This window comes from Citrus sinensis, chromosome 9, assembly GCF_022201045.2.
Source record: "Citrus sinensis cultivar Valencia sweet orange chromosome 9, DVS_A1.0, whole genome shotgun sequence".
NCBI lineage: Eukaryota > Viridiplantae > Streptophyta > Magnoliopsida > Sapindales > Rutaceae > Citrus > Citrus sinensis.
This window is the reverse complement of record NC_068564.1, coordinates 1,960,596-1,983,255: the sequence shown is the minus strand read 5'-3', so window position 1 is coordinate 1,983,255 and position 22,660 is coordinate 1,960,596. Positions and strand designations below refer to the sequence as shown.

The 22,660-nt window shown below is 32.4% G+C and overlaps 3 protein-coding genes and 1 long non-coding RNA gene across 7 annotated transcripts in view; 1 reads left to right on the top strand and 3 right to left on the bottom strand.

The window, feature by feature from the left end:
* The window catches only part of LOC102612623 (UPF0496 protein At3g49070), an 85,608-nt gene extending 80,430 nt beyond the window's left edge, over positions 1-5,178 (bottom strand). For all 4 annotated transcript variants that reach the window (XM_052433257.1, XM_052433250.1, XM_052433256.1 and 1 more), the window contains exon 1: positions 5,033-5,178. The gene's annotated coding sequence lies outside the window, so the exon portion shown is untranslated. The remainder of the gene's footprint in view (positions 1-5,032) is intronic.
* A 444-nt stretch (positions 5,179-5,622) lies between these two features.
* Positions 5,623-6,224, bottom strand: LOC112499532 (uncharacterized). The gene is made up of 3 exons (XR_008051623.1): positions 6,126-6,224; positions 5,899-6,003; positions 5,623-5,728 (listed from the first exon to the last, which is right to left on the bottom strand). It is a non-coding gene; the product is annotated as an uncharacterized LOC112499532 (long non-coding RNA).
* Positions 6,225-10,845: 4,621 nt separating this feature from the next.
* On the top strand, positions 10,846-12,733 carry LOC102624553 (tetrahydroberberine oxidase-like). Its single transcript, XM_006490636.3, has one exon. The coding sequence runs from the start codon at positions 10,856-10,858 to the stop codon at positions 12,512-12,514; it is 1,659 nt and encodes a 552-aa protein (XP_006490699.1). The 5' UTR covers positions 10,846-10,855; the 3' UTR covers positions 12,515-12,733.
* Positions 12,734-13,080: 347 nt separating this feature from the next.
* Positions 13,081-16,604, bottom strand: LOC102612419 (30S ribosomal protein S9, mitochondrial). The gene is made up of 4 exons (XM_006490602.4): positions 16,031-16,604; positions 14,870-15,310; positions 13,870-13,950; positions 13,081-13,621 (listed from the first exon to the last, which is right to left on the bottom strand). The coding sequence occupies exons 1-4, from the start codon at positions 16,485-16,487 to the stop codon at positions 13,530-13,532; spliced, it is 1,071 nt and encodes a 356-aa protein (XP_006490665.1). The 5' UTR covers positions 16,488-16,604; the 3' UTR covers positions 13,081-13,529.
* Between the last annotated feature and the right edge of the window lie 6,056 nt (positions 16,605-22,660).

The following is a 22,660-nucleotide window of genomic DNA, read 5'->3' as shown; positions in this document are numbered from 1 at the left end:
TGTTGATGGTCGTGGAACAAGAAGATGAGAAGTGAGGTGATGGAAAGGGGAGGCATCTCAAAAATTTTTATTATTTAATAATGAAACGAATCTCATCCGTTGGATCTATTCCATTTAATCTAATGGTAATTTCTCGCACATATATCCCATCAGTACTGCTATTTATCCTGGGTCAAACTTCAAATCAAGCCCCGAACATTACCAATACGATATTGTTTTGATTAAGTTTAATTTTTTATTTTAAAGCTAAACTTTTGCACTTTTCATGAATTTTTATTTTTTGTTTTTATCAACATCAAAATGACGTCGTTTTATATGCTTCTCATCTCTGTATTAGCCTCAACCCACATTCAATTTGCTCAATCTGTGACATTAAATTCTTGGACAGATTCATCCACACCATGAACACTTGCCACGCTCTATTATCAAAAAATTCATCATCATTGTCTTCTTCTTCTTCTTCGTTTTCTTCATTAAGAAGCGATCTAACGAGGTTGGTGAAGATTTAATGGTGGATATTGCCAAGAAAGCGAAATGGGATTTCAAGACTTTTGCGCCAAGACGGGTCGAGTAGGTTTTCATGGGTGGTTGTATTGTTTCATGCGTCACAATAGGAAAGAAAATGGCTAAGAAGGAGGTCGACGTGAGAGTAGAGGAGGGTTTGCGAAGAAGATGAAGAAAGAAATTTGTGAATGAGAGGGATGAGGGGTTTTTGCAGAGTGTTGAACCAGATTGTGCAGTAATCTTTGAAGGCAAGTGTTTGCAATTTCTTGTAGGAGAAAAGAGAAGCAAAGGATCTTGGCATCTTTAAAGAAGATGATGATTTGAGCTTGATGTGAGCAAATTCATTGTTTCTTCTTAAGAAGCCAAAGAAAAAGAGACAGGCAAAGGGAAACGATGAAGGGAAGGGGAAATATTTGGCAAGCAAAACACACCGTTTTTTACTTTAGTTATGAAACAGCGCGTTTTCATTTTAATCAAAATGGTGAGTTTCATTTCGGGGCTTGAGTCAGGGTGCGAGTTAGGAGAAATAGCTTTTTTCATATCTCATACATGTCTGTACTATAGCTGCCCACCATTTGGAGAATTTTTCAAGAAACGTGATAGAAAATTGGGTGTCGAATTCGTACACATTAGACAAGTTGATAATTTACCAAAATTAAGAGAAATAGTGCAAACAGACATTCCTATAAATAAAGTGGCAGTTTTTTTTTTTAATCATCTTAAATTACGAGAGTTGAGAGCAATTGCAATTAAAACAATTTGAGAGAATTGTGAGAATTTCTACTTAAGTACTTTAGTGAAGATCCATTTAGGTGTATTGATTTATTGGGTTTTAAAAGTAATTTTTAATTTTCTAATTCCTATTTGTTTGTCAAATTATTTTCCAATCTTTGTTCGTGAATGTAGACTTTATGCCGAACCACGTAACTTATTGTGCACTCTTTGTTTTGCATTTGTTTATCACTACATTTATATTTCTTTAGAAGTTGCAGTCACCGTAATATTAATAAGCTTAAGTAAAATTATCTTCAAATTATTACAACTTGTAAAAATAGAGAAGCTTAAGATTATGTTATAGATAATTAATTAAATGTCAAATATTGATGGAACTTAAGAGATACTAACAAATTTAAGACGTACGTGTAACGCAAAATTATCAAATCCAACATATATATATATATATATAGGAAAGCATTACAATTAAGTGGTAATTTAAGCATAATTAAACATAAATAAATAACAGTTTTCAAAAAGTAGTAATTTTTTTTCATCACATTTAGATCCCAGCTCCTAGATTGACTGGGATCTAAAATCTCTTTCATGACAAGGTTTCTAGCTCTATTAACAGTCATCAAGCACAAGTACAAATGCTCTTCAAGCTCATCAAGCTGAAGCTGGCTTCGTTCTTCATTAGCTGGCGGGCGACTTCACCGCTTGCCTGGAGCCGAGTCTCTCCCCTCTCGAGCCAAAACTTAACCATTGAACGCACGTGCTCCATTTCATCGTACCCACATGAGTATAAAAAGGCACCTTCCCTTCTGTTATCACACACACTGAAACCAGCACACAGAGCGCTTACGGTTTTTCTTTCCTCCTTCTTTCGTCTTGTTTTCTGATCGAATTTGTCGTTGTTGTGGTTCGCCAGAATTGTCTGTCTGTGCTTGACGGAAAATTCGTGCCCGTTTTTCTGTTTCGGTTTTCTTTTTCCTGCTGTTTTTCAGTTGTTCATTTGTGATTTCCAATTGTTGTTTTACCTTGTTGTTTATATTAGCTACTACATTAAATTGTTATCTCATTATTTTTTTTTTTTAACAATAATCATATATTAGAGAGGGTGTTTTGACCAAGTCCAGGATCCGAATAACCGTGGATTGATCGAGATCCAAGAGTTGCTCGGCAAAGAGCCGATAGGATGAGATCCGAGCTGTTTTTGTAGATTCAACTTGGACGGACTTGGCTGAATCTTTGTTTGATCATGTAAGGACACGTGTCCAAAACTCATTGTATGATTCTATCTGGAAGGCATGAGCATATTCTTCTCGTACATCAACATCAGTAAGTTAGTTGGAAATATCGACTTTTGATGCTGTATATATCCACCAAAACAATATTAACCATTATAAAATTATACTCTTTTTTTCCACACTTTAATTGATTCCCTAACGTCGACGTTAACTCTTCTTACTAAGTTCATCTTTTGATAGTCGATGCCTTGGCTCTTGTCCCGTCAATAACTTTAATAATTCATCATTTGACAAAATTAACATGTACATGGTATTAGAGACAAAGTTTGCCCATGATGTTTATACAAAAGAAATGAAACTCAAGCATCGGCTTTAAATAGGTCACATGGGAAGTGATTTTGATAATGAGACCTATCGCGATTGTATAAAAGAGAGACATGAATATGAATGAGGCCACTTTATCGTAGGTCCCCTTCTAGATGGCTTATTATTTAGCATTATTCTTCAGTATGATTTAACATCCTAGTACAAAGCTCATTCAATAGACACTAAATCTGTTCACATGCAAAACTATGTTTTTCAAAAGAATTAAACTACCTCTTTCCACAGATAAACTAAATTTACAATCAAATTTCGATATATATAGAATAAGACTCTTTTTGTTATTATATGGCGACGATCATGTGACTTTATTGCTGATGGATCTAGAAGATGAGAAAAATATGAACTAATAATGCTCTATCTTTCACTGTTTTTGTGTATTGAAATTCAATGATTTTAAAATGTGGATATCGTCAGTCCTTTGAACTTCTCACCCACATATGATTTGCCAGCTAAAGTTATTTGTCACCTGCATATTCTGCAATAAATTTTGATGTATTATAGGTTTATTAGTTAGTGCAATTTCAACTACTGTTGATGGGTGTCGAAGCCAACAAAAATAAATTCCTACTCTAAATAAATTGTGTATAGTGATTGAGCAGGGTCGTGTCCACAGAGATCGGTAATTAATTAAATCCTTTTGAAACGTAAAACATAAAATGGGGGAATTGTTGACAATAATAAAAATCAAATTAAAATAACAAGAATGCAAATTAAAGTTGTAATTCAAATTAGAGAAAGCTCTGGTTGAAGGAATTAACTCAGCTTGATTCGACTACTGATCATTGATTCAAATATAGATTATTACTACTTATGAATAGACCGGTTATAGCTACTGAGACCCTCTAATAGCCAATCTCTCCTTAACTAGTCGATAACCAAGGTACGACCGTTGGTTATTTCCCTGATCAATAGACAACCCTAGATACGATCATAGGATTTAATCAATTGACAGCCTGAAAAACCAGAGAGACCCAAATCCTAATCAACACATATGATGATTCATTTAAATTAGATTGTTTATTCTCACAACACAACTCTCTGCTATGTTATTTGTCACAAACATCAAATTCTTCATACGATGAATCCTTTAATTGACAATAGATTAAGTTGATAATTAAATAGTGGCCAATTACCTAATTAACAAACATAATCATGAGAATAATTCAGAGAATAAACAAATACCAAAAAAGTAATAAAACAATTAAAGCACAAGAAAGATCTCACAGTAGTGATGAATCAAAGCTTCGTTATCCTTCAACCAGAAAAATGGGTTTAGTTCCTCATAGAGAGAAGAGAAAAATTAGATCTAGGGTTTCTTTTTCTCCAATCCCTCAATCCCCCTTTTTCACAATAGATTCCTCCTTTAAATACTCTCTCTCTCTTCTCTTTTAGAATTCTATTTAAAATAAAATCCTAATATCTGAAATATTAAATTCGTAATTACAAAAATACAAAACACGTTAAACTAAAACTGCAGGTCCGCAGTTGACAGCACGCGCCCACGCCTTATCAACAAAGTTCTTCTGACGCTCATAATTTCTCAAAGAGAACAATCATCCTTAAACATCATCTTATAGCTCAATTTTATCATCAATCAATAGAATTGCACCTACAAAAGTAAAACACAAGTAAATCACTATTATTAAGTGCAAAACATTGATATTAAGGGAAGTAAATAATGCAAAACTAGTGCATAAATTGCACTCTAACAACTGTTTTCAAGTTTCAACAACCATTGGTCCTAGCTAGGTTCTGCATTTTTTTTAGTTATTAAAATAAACGAAGTTTTTTCTAAATTTTCATAGTTCTATTAGCTAAACTTTGATCCTTAAAAACATAACCCCGCTAACTTTTGGCTCCAATTTCAATCCTGTTACTGCTTCTTATTGGTTTAATCAGTTATAATCTCAAGAGATAGTACTAACATTTGTTCCATACGATAAAAGAAAAAGAAAAAGAACTTAAAATATGTAAACAAACCTGCATGGGCAAGGCACTTTCGGATGCGTGCACTAATTCTCTTCTTCATTTAATTTACCTTATGGCATAGAATAACCCCAAAAAAAAAGGGTTCCTGTAAACAACATAATCAAAATCTTTCATCCCTGAGGAATGAATTTAAAGAAACTTGAGAAGCAAATTGAAAGTGGGGAAAAAGAGAGAGTAGGATGCATGCTGACCTCTTCTGGAGAAACAAAGGAAACACTGTTCTGCTTCAGATTTCTTTCTTTCTTTTCTTTTTTTTCCCCCTGATGAAGTATTGGGATTTTGGAAGATATTAAATGAAAACAAAAGAGGCAATTTATATACTTTTGGACAAACTAGAATGCTCTTCCTTCCGTTTGCAAGATATGATGATCGATGTATATATATTTTGCCTTTAATTTGTACAAAATCACGGCAGCCTTGTTGTGGAAGTGAAGGTATGTTGAATGATTTTAGAAACTTAGAAGGAATATGTTGATGTTGTTTTCTTCCAATTATTTGACAAGAAAATCATATGCGTGCAAACAATTAGCAAATTAGTTGCAACTTTGAGGATACGTCTTGATTGAATGACTCAAATTTGATGGCATTCTAACTCACCGTCTCTTAAGACTGGGCCATCTTCAGTGGACTAATTTTTTTGGCAGATGCAAGTATACATGCAAGTTATAATTATTACAAAACTAACAACCTTACAACTTATTTAACGCGTAATGTACAATTGCTGCAAGGAAGCACAGAGCTAGATAAGCATATTAGTATTTAGTACGTGCTGCCGATATGATTTTGGCCGCGCCCTCTTCATTTTGTTTACTCACTTTGTTCCTCTTTGTAAGGACTTCTCATTCTCAGCGTAAGAAGTGCACAAATAAGAATTCAACATAGTACAGCTGCAGATGCGACAGCAAAACATTTCAGTATGGAAGTAATTGAAAAATCTTGATTAAGGAGCGATGATATTTAAACAGAAAAATCTAACAAAATCTTGTCAGCTAGCCTTCAATTTCTTTAACATTTTTCTTTGATTAAGTATTCACACATGGAAATAGGAATCACTTACCTTCCAAATGAACAGATAAAAAGATTGCACTGATTTATTATCGGAGAGATCAATAGTTTTAGCCTGACGCCACAAAACGAAAGCCAATGCGGAGTGGCCTATCATCTACAAGAAAAGATCATAAAAAAAATTTTAAATGATGAGTTACGAAGATCACATTCAAGATCAAGTGCATATATAAAAACAAGGCTAAATTTGTTGTAGAAATTACTGATTAAAATTCTTACAGTAACAAGTTTGCGTAACACGGAAGGCGAAAAAGCTCCAACTAGTACAGCACCTCCATGAGCCGTTAACATCATATTAACAGCAATCGAAAATACCTTTTAGAAATTAAACAAATCATATCATCGATATTGTTGGCCAATAATTCTTATATACATTTGTAAAGAAAATTATTATTACTCACTTTTTCTTTCCCTAGGATGATTGGGAGCGTTCGAAGGCCAAATGCTTTGTCACCCTCCACATCAGGTATATCCTGTATATTATAAGTCCAAAACCAAAAATAATTAAGGCGTATAAATTTTCAAAAAGAGCTTATTTAAATAGAACTTTTATTAGAAGAGCTTTTACAAATAAAGCTTTTATAAAAAAAAAAATTGGTTGTTTGGTTATCAATGAGAGCGTTCATTAAAAACTGTAAAATTATCTTAATATGCAAGGTATTTGAAGTTATGTTTTGAAAGGAATAAAATAAGATTATGAAATAAGTAAAGAATATTTTAAATATTTTAATATTTAAAAAATCAACTACTATTCGTAAAAACCCAAAATTTGAGTTTTTACTAGCAGAGGCAAAATAACTCATTTAATTTTCAAAATCTCTACTCAAAAAATCCAAACAACAACAAAAAAAAAAAAAAATTTGAAAAGAGCTTATATAATCAAATAAGTATTTATGGTCATTAGATAAGACATATCAAACAGGTTGTAAGTATAAAATTTATCATATAAGTTGTTGCTATTGATGGACATGAAATATTCATATATTGTATGTTTATATATACATATAATTATTTATTCAATTTCTGAATTAGTTACCTTCACAAATGCAATTGTAGCGTTCCAGATCACCATGTCAGCAGCGGTAAACAACACTGGTTTCGTAAATGATACGGGATTACCAAGCACAATTTTCCGTGTTTATGTATCAAATCCATTTCGTAATTAGTTTGAAAATATATATGACCAAGTTTTGGCATGAAACCATATATATTGACAAATTTGAGAATTTGTACGTGTACATGTCAGAAAAGTCACATGACCCAATAACTTGACATTTTAGATAAGAGTGTATATACCTGGAAGTGTATGAAGAAAGGAAAGAGAACTAGTAGAAGTCCATTCATACTCATGATGGTCACTGCAGCCATCAATGGATTTCCCTTCCATCGAAGAAGGGGAGGAAGCTACATGCAAGTTTGAGATTGCGGAGAACAATTAATTAGATGATGAACTTAATCAATTTGATCAATTAACCAATTTATTTTTGAAATAATTAATTAATTAAATTGACTTCATCTTCATCTCTAACTGAAGTTTCTGATTTGGATTTTTTTTTTCCAAAAATAACTATCGTGTATGGAAATAATGTGGGTGCTTACATCGATGGAATAAGCGCCTCCAACTATACGCCATATGATGAAGCCTATAACTAGTGGTGGAGATCGAAGCATAATCCCCATAGCCACAGCCTGAGAATTAATTAAAGGAAATTAGTAATTAAGGTTTACATAAATTTGAACAGTGAAATCATAATTAACAACGTAGAAGATGTGAAAAAAAACTTAATTAAAAGCTTTAGGTCATGTTTGATATTGAAGTGTTTTACAATTATTGTAGAAAAAAATGTATAATTATGAAATAAAAGTCAATAGTATGCAATAAATATAATTTTTAAATAATAATTTTGACAAAATTGGGAAAGATATAATAAATTTTTTATCATATAAGTGTAAAAAAATAAATTTAACTTTCAAGCTAAATCAATTAGTGTTTACCAAATATTTTATTTTAGTGTTGTAACTTTTAAATTACTACTATCCAACCTCAATTTTAAACATGACCTTAATTTTATTTGGTCATTGCTTAATTAATTACCATCAATGGAGATGCTATGGTAATTGCTAGTCCTTCTCCCATTGAAAAGTCTCCGCAAGCGAGGGGAAGATGAGGCTTGTTAACCTTTTGACAATTTTAATCTAAATTTGTTAGCCAAACATATATAATTTATACATGAAATAATCAAAATATACAGGTGAGTGAAATATATATATACCTTGTCAATATGAACATCTGCCAATTGGCAATATGGTAATTGCCGAAAAGATTTAATTATTATTTTAAAAAAAATTCCAAAAAATAAAACTACAGATCTGGGGCAGGCCGGGAATGAATTTTTTTTTTCCAAAATCTTGTCTTAAATAGCACTCGGTGCGTCTTGTGGTGCTATTGAAATATTTAATTACTATTTAAAATAATCCAAAATAAAGCTAGAGAGCCGGCATGAATCATGTTTTTTTTAATGTTTTTTTTTATTTTTTTAATGTGGCATCCTGTTCCTGACTGGCAGCACTTGGAGTGCTACCAGCCTACCACAAAATTTTAATTATTACTTTTTTGGATTCCAAAAACACCTTCCAATTAATATATATATACATTCAGGTCGTATTTGGTTTTAAAAAATGGGAGGAGAGAAAAAGAGTGAAATGGAGGAGAAATGAGAAGAGAGGAGTGAAAGAAAATAGTAAAATTAAATTTTATTATTTGGTTTGACATAAAATTTGATAGAGAAAAAAACTATAATTTTTTTCTTTGTACAAATTTATCATTTGCCTTAAATACTAAATTATCTATATTAGTACTAAAATATCATTTAATATTAATGCCAAACTTTTTTAATTTCAAAAAGTTCTAAAACAATTCATGATTTATTTTTGATATAAAATATAAAATAATTTAATATACTAAACTATTTAATATAATTTAATATAAATAAAAGCTAGTCAACATAAGTCAACGACGGTCAACGGAAGTCAAGGCTGGTCAACAGAAGTCAACGTCGGTCAACAGAAGTCGGTGACTTTCCGACGAAATTTCGGCAGCTTCGAATGATGTTTAAGGGTCCGGCGACAGTCCGGCGAAGGTCTGCACGATAGTTAATTTATATTTATATATTTTCATATCAAATAAATAAATAAGTTTATTTATTTTATTAAATTTCTTAAATCATTCATTAAATTAATTAATATAAAATTACTCATAATATTAAATTGATAAAATAAAATTATAAATAATAATTATTAATAACATTAAACAAGTTAAAATGTTCAAGGACAATTTTGGAAGCTTGAGTTTTCAATATGAGAGGAATTTAAATTCTTCACTCTTTGGTGTGGAATTCAAATTTTACATTATAAGAGATATTAAATTCTAATAGAAATTAAATTCTTATATATTTTGTACAACCAAACAATAGAAATAAAAGTAGAATTTGAATTACTTTCTTTTCCCTCATTCTCTCCTCCCAACCAAACATCACCTCAAAATAGTACTATACATCTCAAATTTAGAAAAACATAAATGTAAATGTAAATGTGAACCCCATTGCATTAGCTTACACTAAAGATTACAAGATAAATAAAGAAAAATAACATATAACATTTTGAGTAAGAGTAGTACTGTATATGCCAAATTTAGAAAAACATAAAAATAAATATAAATGTAAACATCCAAAAAAATTTAAATAGATACCCCAAAAGATGATTGCAAAAGGTGGATCCCTATCAGATTCGTTGATGATTTATTTTAAATATATACAGAAACTAGGGGTCCAATCAGGAGTTACGTTACTCCTTAATTTGTCTGCATGTGGTTCAGCCGTTAGATCCGCTTGATTTGAAGCACTTTAATCTAACGGGTGGAGTTTTAAAAATTATGCATTGTGTACTACATTGACGACTCTCCCATTTGCCAATGATGAAAATCTCACAACCACCTTTGCACCCAACTCCAATTCACTTTCAACTCTTCTCAATTTGCTTGCTTGGCCTTTTCGCTATTGTTTATGTAGTTGTGCTTCAACTCACTTATTAAACTTCCTATTATGCTCTCCTACTCTTATGTATCTGTGTTCAATTGATTTATTAAACTTATTATTAAGCTCTCTAGCTCTCATATAACTGTACTTAATTGATTTATCAAGCTTCCTATTGAACCTGATACTCTCATATAGCTATGTTTAATTGACTTATTAAGCTCCTTTCTAAGCTTGCATGCTCTCATACTCACATGTTCTCATGCTCTCATATATCTATACTTAATTGAATTATTAAATTTCTTACTGAGCTTTTATACTCTCATGTAATTGTACTTACTTGACTTATTAAACTTCCTACTGAACTCTCATGCTTTTATGTAGCTGTGCTTAATTGACTTATTAAACTTCTTATTGAACTCTCATGATTTCTTAAAATTGTGCTTAATAGACTTATTTCGGCCGGAATTAGAGCCTAATATTTGATATTAACGTTAAAAAAAAAAAAAGCAAACAGTTGTACAAAGTGGCCATTAATTAAGTACCGAATGAAATCGCAATGTTACTTTATATTTTTTTAAACAATTAATTTATTTAGACTGTTTCAGGTGTCATACTGCATTTCACAATAAATATAAGAAGCCCACCCAATAGGACCGTCAAATATTCCACTCTATGTCCGAACATATACATGCAGCCAGTCGCAAAATTGTTCGTGCATTGATGTAATATATCATAATATATAATCAATCATGATTAGAATATAAAACTATTAACATACAATATTTGTCAACAATCATACACCGCATACCACACTATTAAAATTATTGGGTCAAGGAGAGCTGTTGGATTGAAAGGATATATATTTAAGGGATAGAATTCATTTGGCTACTCACACATCATCAGACATCTACCAAAATGAAGCCCCAAACTAAAAGCACTACATCAATTCTCCCATTTAATATTTCTACTACTACTTTAGTTCTTGTGTTATCATTTCTTCATGGGATAGCTTTAGCTGATGATCATGTTCATCACGACACTAATCAGAAGTTTCTTCAATGCCTCTCTCTACACTCTGAGAACACCTTCATTTCTAAAGTAATTTTTACCCAAAGCAACTCTTCATATATATCGATATTGAATAATTTAAAACAAAATCTTCTGTACGCATCGCCCGAGTACCGGAGACCTCAAGTCATTGTCACGCCATTTCACGTATCACAAATTCAATCGGTCCTCAAATGTGCCCGAAAACATGGCCTACGAACCATAGTTCGAAGTGGGGGTCATGATCATGAGGGTCTCTCTTACGTTTCTGAGGTTCCATTTGTGATGATTGATTTGATAAACTTTAATCAAATCGACGTCGATGCAGAAGAGAAGACAGCATGGGTTGGAGCTGGTGCCACCCTTGGGGAACTATATTACAAAGTTTCTGAGGAAAGTAACAACCTTCTTGCCTTTCCGGCAGGAGTTTGCCCCACTGTAGGGGTTGGTGGACATTTAAGTGGTGGAGGGTTTGGCTACTTAATGCGTAAATACGGTCTTGCTGCTGATCAAGTAATTGATGCTCACTTGATGGACGTTAATGGCAGGATTCTTGATAGAAAATCAATGGGAGAAGATCTTTTTTGGGCCATCCGAGGAGGTGGGGTAGCTAGCTTCGGAATCCTTGTCGCTTGGAAAGTGAACCTAGTGGATGTCCCGTCAACTGTGACTGTATTCACAGTTGTAAGAACCTTGGAACAGAATGCAACACAGATCCATCACAAATGGCAGCAGATTGCGTATAAGCTTCCGGAAGAATTAGTAATCAGTGCTGGGCTTAAATCAGTGGAAGGAAAGAGAACGATGGTGGCCATATTCTCGGCCGAGTATCTGGGTGGAGTAGATAGGCTGCTTCCGCTGATGCAGGAGAGGTTCCCTGAGCTTGGTGTGAGGAAAGAAGATTGCCAAGAAATGAGCTGGGTTGAATCAACCGTCTACCATCGTGCATTCAACGCAAAAGAGAATCTGAATTTGGAGTTATTGCTTGACAGGCTTAGTTATGCCAAATACTACATGAAAGCAAAATCTGACTACGTGAGGGAACCTATTCCTGTCGAAGCCTTGGAAGGGATGTATGAGGTTCTGTATGAAGAAGGAGGGCACAACATTTACGTGATTTCATTTCCTTATGGCGGAAGATTCAACGAGATCTCGGAGACGGCAACCGCATTCCCGCACAGGAGCAACAAATTCCACCTCATGTATTATGCGGAATGGTATGATGATGAAGAATCCCAAAGGGTGATTGAGTTGGACAGAAAGCTGTACGATTACATGGCTCCCTATGTTACCAAAAATCCCCGAGCTACATATTTCAATTGCAAGGATCTGGAAATCGGAAGAAATAACTTTGGTGACAATTACACAAGCGTCGAAGAAGCCGGCGTTTGGGGAAACAAATACTTCAAGAACAATTTCAAAAGATTGGTTGATGTCAAAACTAAGGCGGATCCTGATAATTTCTTTAGAAACGAACAAAGCATCCCATCCCGCGTTCGCCAGGGCAGTAGGAAGAGAAATCATTAATTAATCAATAGAGACGTTGAAAAAATAATATAACGTGATCGATGGCGTTGTTAGTATAAAGTTTCCCTTTCAATAAACCTTCAGTGATTATGTATCAACTACTACTACTACTGCTTGATCGCATACAAAGTCTCCCTTTTAATAAACCTTCGTGGATTATGTATCAACTACCTACTGCTTGATCGCATTTGTTAAATGGTAATTTCTGCTTTGTATGGATTCGCGGCTGGAATTTTATAGTAATAAATGCATCTTTAGTGTAACATTTTTGTCTTGCCCATTTGCATTTTGATAATGATCAAAACGGCCAGGCTGTAGGGACTACAGTGGTTTGGTTCCACTGCGGCATCGTGTCACCTCATCAGCTCTCACGGGAAGGGTAAATTAGTCAGAAGACGGGAATTATGCTTAAACGGGGAACAGTATCAACGGTGTTAAGATGAATAACGGATAATTTGTTGTTAACGACAGCTGGCTGATTTAGTCATCGATATGCTCTCCTATTTACAAGGCTGCTTCTGTTAAGATCTTTCACCGTCGGTCGAAAGGGTTGATGAAGTTAAATATTATTTGAACAATCTTTTTGCATTATTCTCCCCCAACATTATATATCTTCACATTTGAACCCAAACTAATAATTTCCGTCTGGCTACAATCAAGAGAAGCAATGGTAAAATCAATCCTAATACTGTACGATCGTCCTTAAAGCGAAGACATTACAGTACTCAACAGTCAACACCGAAATTCAGGGCTCAACAAATGCTCCTCTCTTGTATTTGCACATAAAGATGACATAAGGGTACAAACTAGAAACAGTTTTGTTTAACAAATAAACTGCTCAAAAATCTTCACAGCTTTTCCATGACCGTGTGCGTACAGAAAGCAAGAAGCAGGGCGTGTTGAATGGACGTGCCCAGCCGGTTGGATACTCTCAAGACTCGACAAGTTATTGCAATGAGGCAAAACTGAACTTCCATAGAACGTGGGCCATTGAAATGGAAGCCCCAATTGTCGATTAACGCTTAACCCATTGGAAGCTCTTTCTCGCTTTTGCCTTCCCTGGTTTTTTCCTTTCAACCACACGTGAATCTCTCGTCAAGAACCCAGCTGTTAAGACACACGAGAAGGTTTAGTAAAACAGTACACGATACAACATATAAATGTTCATCAAGAAAATAATTGGAGATTTGACACTGGAAGGAGTTAGGGTTACATTATGAACAACTGGTTAATATAACAACATTAACATGAAGTAAAGAAGTTCTCTCTATGTGGATTAGCACAAATTTCTAATATTAGTAGAAGGTAGCATTTGAAGTAAAAGATATGAAAGAGAATGCTTTTGCAGGTTGTACCGGATCTGAGTGCAGGACGTAGATCTGGTTCCCAATTTTGCAATGCCCTGCTGATCCCTAGCCTAACAGCTCCAACTTGACCTGTCACCAGGCAGATAATAACAATTTTCTCAAGGTTAGGAACAGTAGAAAGAAAGTAATAAAGGAGACTTAGACAGCCACTATCAGGGATCAAATACTGACAAAAATGCACAGGCTCACTCAAAAGTCAAAAATAAGCTTTCTAATTTGCACTACATGTAGTTCTCAGTCAACGTAATAAGATTGAATCTACAATTTCACCATAAGACCTTCAAGATAGATCAGAAGTAAAAAGGATTTAATCACTGAAACCATAAATACATTAACAAGTAGATGCTTAGACCACTAGCTACAATAAATTTGAGGACATGCTTAGACCACTCGTACAGCAATAGCTAAAATTTGCCAAGTTCTTATTACCATCTCCACCCAGTACACTCACTACAAGTTATAAATCTCATCTTTTGACTTCTTGGATGCCAGAAAGCAGACCACTAGCTACAATAAATTCAAGTTCTTACTAATACTAGTTTCTTTGTTTCCTATCCAAAAATAAATAAATAAATAAATAAAATACAATAAATCCTAGATAGAATAAATTCAAAACTCTGCAACCGTATGGTCTGCAACAGATGAAGATGGCAATATTCTATATCCGTATCTCAATTGCTGGATTGCAAAATGAACATTGAAATTAACAATAACCATAGATATGCACAACTAACTCATTAGCCATAACAATAGCCCATCAGACACTGAAATTATGAAATACCTGCTTTAATGAACCATATTTTCAATAAACAACAGAACTTAAAATAGTCCACAGATGTACCAAAGAAATGTCAACAAAATAAATACAAAAGAAAAAAAAAAGGAGTGGAAGGTAGGGGACAACTATTTTTAACTTGAAATTCATGATGATACCATATATCATAGATGGATAATTAAGTGCTCAGTAATTAGAAACACCTTAGCTCACCTGAAACGCCACCCCCTTTGACAGTACAATCGACATCCCAAAGGCCCAAGGTCTTTGTCTCAGAGAAAGGTCGAAGAAGTGCAGCACGATGATCAAGCATTGGGAAATAGACGTCAAATTCTTTATCATTAACAATGAATTTTCCATCACCAGGTTGAATCCAAACACGAGCTATACTGCATTTCCTTCTCCCTGTTCCATAAGCCCTTCCTTTTTCATCTACTTGTCTCACTCTAGCTTTAGCAACTTCCTCCTGTTTCTGGCGTTCTATTTCAGCTCTGGTAGATTTTCTCGTATTTTTCTCATAACGCATTTCCTCTATTTCACTTAGAGGGGGCAGACCTTCAACCCCTTCTAAGTCCTTCAGCGCAATTAAACTTTCTAGCATTGCATCCGTGATACCAGATGCCGCAATAAGGTCACCAAATGCACGACTGGGACCTGCAAGCAGCAGAAACATGAAAACAATACAACCTTCAGTGATAAGCCGTAAAGATGACAAAAGAAAATTGACGCCAATTGCCTGGAAATTATGCAGAATAGAACTAATCCAAATTCCAAACTGTTCATAAAATATGCATAGCATCACAAATGAAAATTAATATGCGTAGCATCACAAATGAAAATTAATACTTACAAAGAGCTAAAATAGAAAAGGTGAGCCTGCAAATTTCACAACAAGATCTTCAATGAAGTGCAAACATAATATTTAGCATACTCAGGTTTTTCGTAGTGTGATTCTCAAAGAGCCACATTATACATTGATGTTTAGTGAGTACAACAGTAAAACGTCAAAGAATGCACTGATATTAAAGGTCTTTTGAATATTTCACAACATCCATCATTACGGCAACAGTCGCTCTTGGTTCATCCATGTTTCCTAATGCAAAAACATTGTCAATCATATCATGTAACATGAAATTCCAGCGCTAACTCCATAAACGAAGACCCAGTTCTATCTAAACTTACAGAATGAAAAGGATATCACTTTCCAAACATTCAAAATGAGCTCATAAATTAACACACTAAAGATCATTGAACTTTTATCATTTTCATTTCATTAATATCTTCAATCACCCTCACAAACAAGATATAACCAAATGGCAAATGAATTATATACCAATACATAGATTATAAATCAGAAAAAAGAAAGGGTTTTGCCTTGGAGTTCAGCTGTAAGTTGTTTCTCCTCAAGCTGAAGCATCCTCAGCTCCTCTTCAGTGAGCTCCTCTTTGCTCTCCTCGTCCGCCTCACCACTCTCCCTCCCAGTTTCATCGAATGTCCCTGCACTCTCTCCAATTTCGAACGAGCCATCCTTCACGCCCTCCTCAAAACTCCACGACTGGTTCTCCTCCGTATTGAACAACTCATCTTGACCGACGTCTTTGGCCTCAGTGTCGCCGAAGAGCTGGTCGAATTTTCCGTCAATTTCGCGAGAAAGGTTCCAAACATTGGAGCTAGATTGATTGTTGTCGTTGCTATTGTTATTGGAGGAGAAGAATCGGGAGAAACTGATAAGAGAAGGGACGCCGGGGTTTTGGGGGAAAAAATGGGATTTTGGAGAAAGATTGGTTAATAAACGGAAATGTGAGGGTTTAAGGAGCATCCGAGCGAGCATCGTGCCGTTTTCGGAAAAGTGCAATTACCCCAAGCCAAGGGGAGAGAAAAATGAATGAAACGATGGGGTTCTGGCGGTTTGGGCTCTGGTTCTGGTTTTGGCTTAGGGTTTTAGAATTGCTGATCCGAAACCGGTTCGATTTGATCGGTCCATTTTGGTTTTTGAAAAAATTAAGACGGCGTCGTTTTTTTTTTTTAATCTTCAGAAATGGGCATTAGAGCTGGGTTTTAGATTTGGCCGGGTCGGATCTCTCAATTTGCAAGGATTGGTTTCTTGAAGATAGAAAAGTGTAGACAGAGGTGTTCACAAATCGGACATCAATTTATATTTAATTCACAATTTTGTGAATTATAAATAATTAATCCAATCCAATTTACGAATTGGTGAAATTTAATGTAAATTTAATTCATACGTCTGTGGATCGAATGCAGATTTGAGCCAATTTATATCCAATCCACTATTTTGCGGATTGGTTTGAAGGCTAAAAATTTTTAATTCTATCTTATCTATGAACTAACAAAATATAAAAATTATTTTCTTACCGATCAAATTCAAGATTAAATAAGATTTAAATAAATTAATTATGTAAATAAAGTTATAAAATACATTCAAGGTTTCAAAATATTTAACACAAAAAAGAAAAAAAGTTCATTTGTTTAGATCATTAGTTCATTACATAAAAATTAACTGTTTAGGAAAGTATATATGTTTATTTAATTATTTTTATTTTATATTATTATCCGATAAGATATAATATAATGTTAATATAATTATATTCTAACTTATTTATTTATTAGTAAGTACTAATGTCATATTTACATGTTTAATTTTTTTATTAAATAAATATTTTTTTTGTGGATTCGCGGATTTACAAAAATAAATCTCTATCCAATCCACCGCCTGTAGATTTTTAAATTTTTAATCAAATCCAATCCACCAATTCATGGATCGGATTTTCACGAATCGGATTTCTACAGATCAGACAGGTTGAGTAGATCGGATTGAATTTTGAAGACTCCTAAGTGTACGCACACACACACATATATATAGGGACAAGATCGGGAGCCCCTCTTTTTAAACAAATTTTTACACAAATTCTCAACCCTTAATCATAATTAATAGAATGGTTTGAAATTACTGTTAATTTAAATTTCTTAAAAAAATAAAAATTGGATCCACCAAATTAATAATATTATTATTTCCATTTTATTTTCCTCTTTTTTCTCGCTTATTATTTTTCAATGCTCCATATTTTTCTTCTTTTTCCTACATAATCTTCTCCACTAATTCTTCTTCTTCTGTTTCTTTTTCTTCGTAGATAATTTCTACATTTTTTTTGTTACAAGTGATTTGTATATGACAGAGAGCACGAATATAACTCAGACTTAAATACGAGGGCTTGTTATATTTTCCTAAAATCAATAGGTAAATATGAAATTAGGGCAATCACTTACAATTACCAATCCAATTATAATCTATAATTTTTTTACGGCTAAGATTTGCATAAGAAATAAAAAGAAAATTATTGATGTATATAGGGACACATTTTAATCTTTATTCAGCCTCTATAACGTGAAAATCAATTTTTCTTCTACTATTTACTTTAAATTTCTTTATTATTTCCAATAAAAAAATATTTTTTTATGATATAGCAGTGTTCATTTCTTCTTTTATATTTGTTGCTACTGGAAACACCATACACCTGTGAAGCATAGATAAGAAGAGAAACAAGGAAAGTAGAATTAAAAAAGTTAATAATAATTACAAAGAATAATATTATTAATTTTAGTAGGCCCAATTTTTTAATTTTCTTTAAAAAAGAAATTTAAATTAGCATTAATTTCAATCATTAGATTAATTATGATTTAAGGATTGAGATTTTTCATAAAAATCTATATATATATAAAGTTGGGACTTGAGGAGGTGATGTGGCATCACCATTTCTCATTTTTGTATATTCTCCATTATCTAATAAATAGAGAAATTTTCTTTTAGATTTGGCTTTTCATCTTCTCATAATTAATTTGATTGTTATTACACAATAACAATTATGTAAATATTTTAATGATGCATATTCTTTGTAATGAACATCCAAGGGGGAGTGTTATGAATTTATTAAAATAAATGTAGATGTTTAGAACATATATCTCTTAGTCTCCACACTATTTCTCATTAGCAACATCTAGCTTCCCTATAACTTCCACTATCTCACAAGGAATTATGATCCATAATTTTTCATTAATTTCATAGAGTGATTATGTAACTATAAAAGGAGAGCTCATCTTTTTGTTTTGTACACACACAATTAGAATAAATAAAATCACTCTATAATATATTCTCTCATTTTATTCTTTATCTTGCGTTGCTTCTTTATTTGTATTGCTGGCTAATAGCTTTTTTTGTTTTTTATAAGATTGTTTCATCTTAAAAAAAAAATCAATTCATTTTTTTTTTTAGTTTCATCAAGTGTAAAGTAAAAAAAATAATACTAAATTCTTTTTTCAAAGCCGCGTGAAGCGCGATTCTATTTTCTAGTTTGTGTAAAAAAGAGGGGCTCCCGATCATAGTCCATACATATAAATACTTTCAACTTTACACTTATTAATATTCATTAAATTTGAAATAAATCAATAGATGAGATTTATTAAAATTAAATATTTAAGAATTTTTAATATTTTCTTTCTCGACGTGGACTCCACTTCAAATCTTTCTCTCCAATATTTCTCTCTTTGTTGTGGTCTCCCCCCTCCCCCCCGGTCTTTTCTTATCTTTTTTTTTTTAAACTCTAACATTTTTTCCTCTTAGTCACAAAATTTTTTTTAACCTCTCCAAATTCATCTCACAACTCTCTTCTCAGTTTTGAAAATGAAAGAAAAAGCTCTACCTATGTGATATTCATTGAATTCATGGCCATGTGATCAGATCTTCAAGACCTCAAACGAACTAATTTTGATTTACTTTTTTTACGTGAAAGTAAATTCAAGATTTTATTTTATTTATTGTTCCCTTTACAATATTACTAAGTTTTTATGTATAACAAAGAGGAAGAGTGTATTAAGAAAGAAATCAAAGGGGACTGGATCCTCTATTCATCTTGTTTTTTATTTGATTTTTCTTTTTTATGGTTAATATGTGTCCTCTTTTAATTTGGATGGTTGTGACTATTCATTTGTTTTTTAATTTGACATTACAAAGAAAAAGAGTAACAAAAAGGTCAAGTAAAAGACCAGGGCAGGTCAAGTGAAAAACAAGAGAAGAGAAGAAAAGAGAGAGGGAGAAAGAGAGCACGACAAAAGGAGAAGAGAAGAGAGAGGAAGAGGAAGAGGGAGCATGGCAAGGGGAGAGAGGAAATATTAGGGAAAAAGGTTTGGACTGTGATCCACATGGAGAGAGAAAATATTAAAAATTCTTAAATATTTAATTTTAATAAATTTAATGCATTGATTCATCTCAAATCTAATAAATATTAACGAGCATAAAACTAAATATATTTTTTTAGAGGTTTGTTGATATACATATACACTGTTTCTGTAGTGAGGACATCTTCACTTTGTTAAAATAAGGATGTCCTCATTAGAAAATAATTAAATACATATACATACATACATGCGCGCACACACACATGTATGTATATTGTTTTATAGTGATTTTTTTTTTGTCTATGGTTAATACTTTTGTTTTCTAATATGTGCAATTTTTTACACTATTTTTCTTATACGTATCATTGTTATTTCCTGAAATCATTTAGCAATACTTACAATTTTGAAGCTCATATTTCTTTTCTGTTTCTTTTTTAACAACACGCATTACTAATTCAAGCTCATTTCGCACACCGTAGCTACTCTAATGTCACAAATTCAATGAAAGATGACATTTTTTTTCCTTGCCATATCATTAAAATTCAACAAAATTATGGGATTATGTGGTCACCCAATGACAATTTATTATCTTCAAAAATTTGTCATTGTTATGGTTCAATGGATTAAATGTTCTAATAATTGCGTGCAGGCCATACACATTGACGTGCTCATAATTTATCTATTATTTTAATGCTTTCATAACTTAATTTTATGTTAAATTATATTTTATTATATTAATTTTTATCTTAATTTTTATATTTTGTCATTGTAGGAATATTGGAAATATTTAAGTGAAAGGAAGTGAAAAAAGGAAACAAATTGGAGTATAATGGAAATAATATGGAAGCAAAAGGGAAAGAAATAAAAAGCCAAATTAAAGAAGATTGAATTTAAGCATCATGCAGGCAATCACGTGAAGAATAAAGGAAGAGAAGAAAAGGTCAGTTGGCTTTTAATTTCACGCTAGTCACGTGGAGGGCATTTGACAATTTAAATGGCAAGCTTAGAAAATATTAATGGTGTTTTTACTTCTTGGAATAAGGAATGGGAATAGAGGAATGTGAATCAAAGATATGTTTACTTGACAAAATTGAATTTGAGAATAAGAATAAATTGTGTGGGTCCCACATAATTTGGAAATAAATAATGAGAATCTCGTTCCCATGAGGGGTTGGGAATGAAAATGTGGGAATAAGAATTAAACATAAATTTATTTTTCTATCCTTCTAATTTTTTTATATTTCCTAAATTACCCTTGTTTAAATCACAAATAATTTTATTATTTTAAATGTCATTAATAATAATAATAATTATTATTATTAAATTTTATTAACTTTATTATTTTAGTTATTATTAATTATTTTTATTTTTATTAATATTATCATTATTTTTATTAATAATAATTAATAATAACTAAAATAATAAAATTAATAATGATAACATTCACAACTCATTTTCATTCTACCTCATTCTCATTCTCATTCCCATAAAGTAAACGCACCATAAAGGAAGCAAATATTTTGGCATTGTTTTAAATGGTTATTCACATGCATGGGCTTAAAAGTGGCGACTAGGCTTTTGTTTTTTTTTTTTCCTTTCCATGTTAGGATTTAGGGCGCACAATAAAAACACTATAAAAGCTATACTTGTAGGAGAATTAAAGAGACACGAAGGCAGCCGCAAGTCTTGAGCCAAAGCGAGAGTAGCAAGAACAATTTGGAGGAGGAGGAAGACGCATTAATTCTTGAGTTTTTCCTTTCTCTCTTCTCGATTATCTTGCTTGAATGTTTCCAATTAAATTCATAAATTCTCTTTATATTCCCATGAACTAATTTATTTACTAGGGCTACGATGTAACCTAACTATGAAGATTTAATTTCATAAATTTATGTTATTTTAAATTTATTATTCCATGGATGAGTGTTCATTATTAGTTTAAAACTTTTAAATATATAGCCAATATTTAAATGATTTGAAGATACATAATAAGAACGAGAGGAGATTTATGTATTTTTGCTCTGTGTAATGGATTGCATGAATTGAATGAAAGACAAAGATGTGTCAACGTGATTCGTACAGTTTTTCTAAGAATTTCCATAAAGCTCAATGAATATTTGCATATTTAAATTCACATAGAGATATAGTTGGTTAATATGTGAAGGTATTTTTGATATTACTCGAGAAAAGATATTGAATAGACTAGGAAAATTCACTGTCAACATGAGTAATAAACTTCAATAGCATAGATGGAGGATTAAATTGGATTAGTTATGGTGAAATCGGATGTCCTAATGTTTTAATCTCTTGGTGATTTTTTTGTTACTACATGCATCTTTATTTAATTTTTAGTTATTTTATTTTAATTTAAATTCGCTTATTCGATTGTTCAAATAAATTAGGGTTAGAATAATTTCGGTAGCTAATAGGATATACAATCTTTTTGGGACGATACTCAACTCTTCATTATATTACTTGTGCCAACTAGTACACTTGCTAATTTACACATCACACATCAACCGCCAATGCCATCTTTTCTCAACAGGTTGGACGATCCAATAGTATTCTTAATTCTTCTGTTATATTGACTTGTTTGGATATCGTTAGCCGGTTGCTATGGAGTTGTCAATTTTCATACGCAGTATTTAAAATTGATTGGAGATAATGTAACTGAAGTAACATGATGTAACTTGTAATATACACATATATAGTTTCTATTAAGTCTAGATTATTTATAAAAAAAAAAAAAACAAGAAATCGAGCGCGCGCGCCCCAACTTCAATATATTCCGATATGTATTGCACAAAAATGGATTCA

Bases quoted from the DNA above. Each gene is read 5' to 3' on its own strand.
- LOC102624553 (XM_006490636.3), top strand. From the start codon at position 10,856: ATGAAGCCCCAAACTAAAAGCACTACATCAATTCTCCCATTTAATATT.
- LOC102612419 (XM_006490602.4), bottom strand. From the start codon at position 16,487: ATGCTCGCTCGGATGCTCCTTAAACCCTCACATTTCCGTTTATTAACC. The intron at 13,951-14,869 runs GTGAGCTAAGGT...GCCTGGTGACAG, and splicing joins CAAAGGGGGTGGCGTTTCAG to GTCAAGTTGGAGCTGTTAGG. The intron at 13,622-13,869 runs GTACAACCTGCA...GTGTCTTAACAG, and splicing joins ACGTCCTGCACTCAGATCCG to CTGGGTTCTTGACGAGAGAT.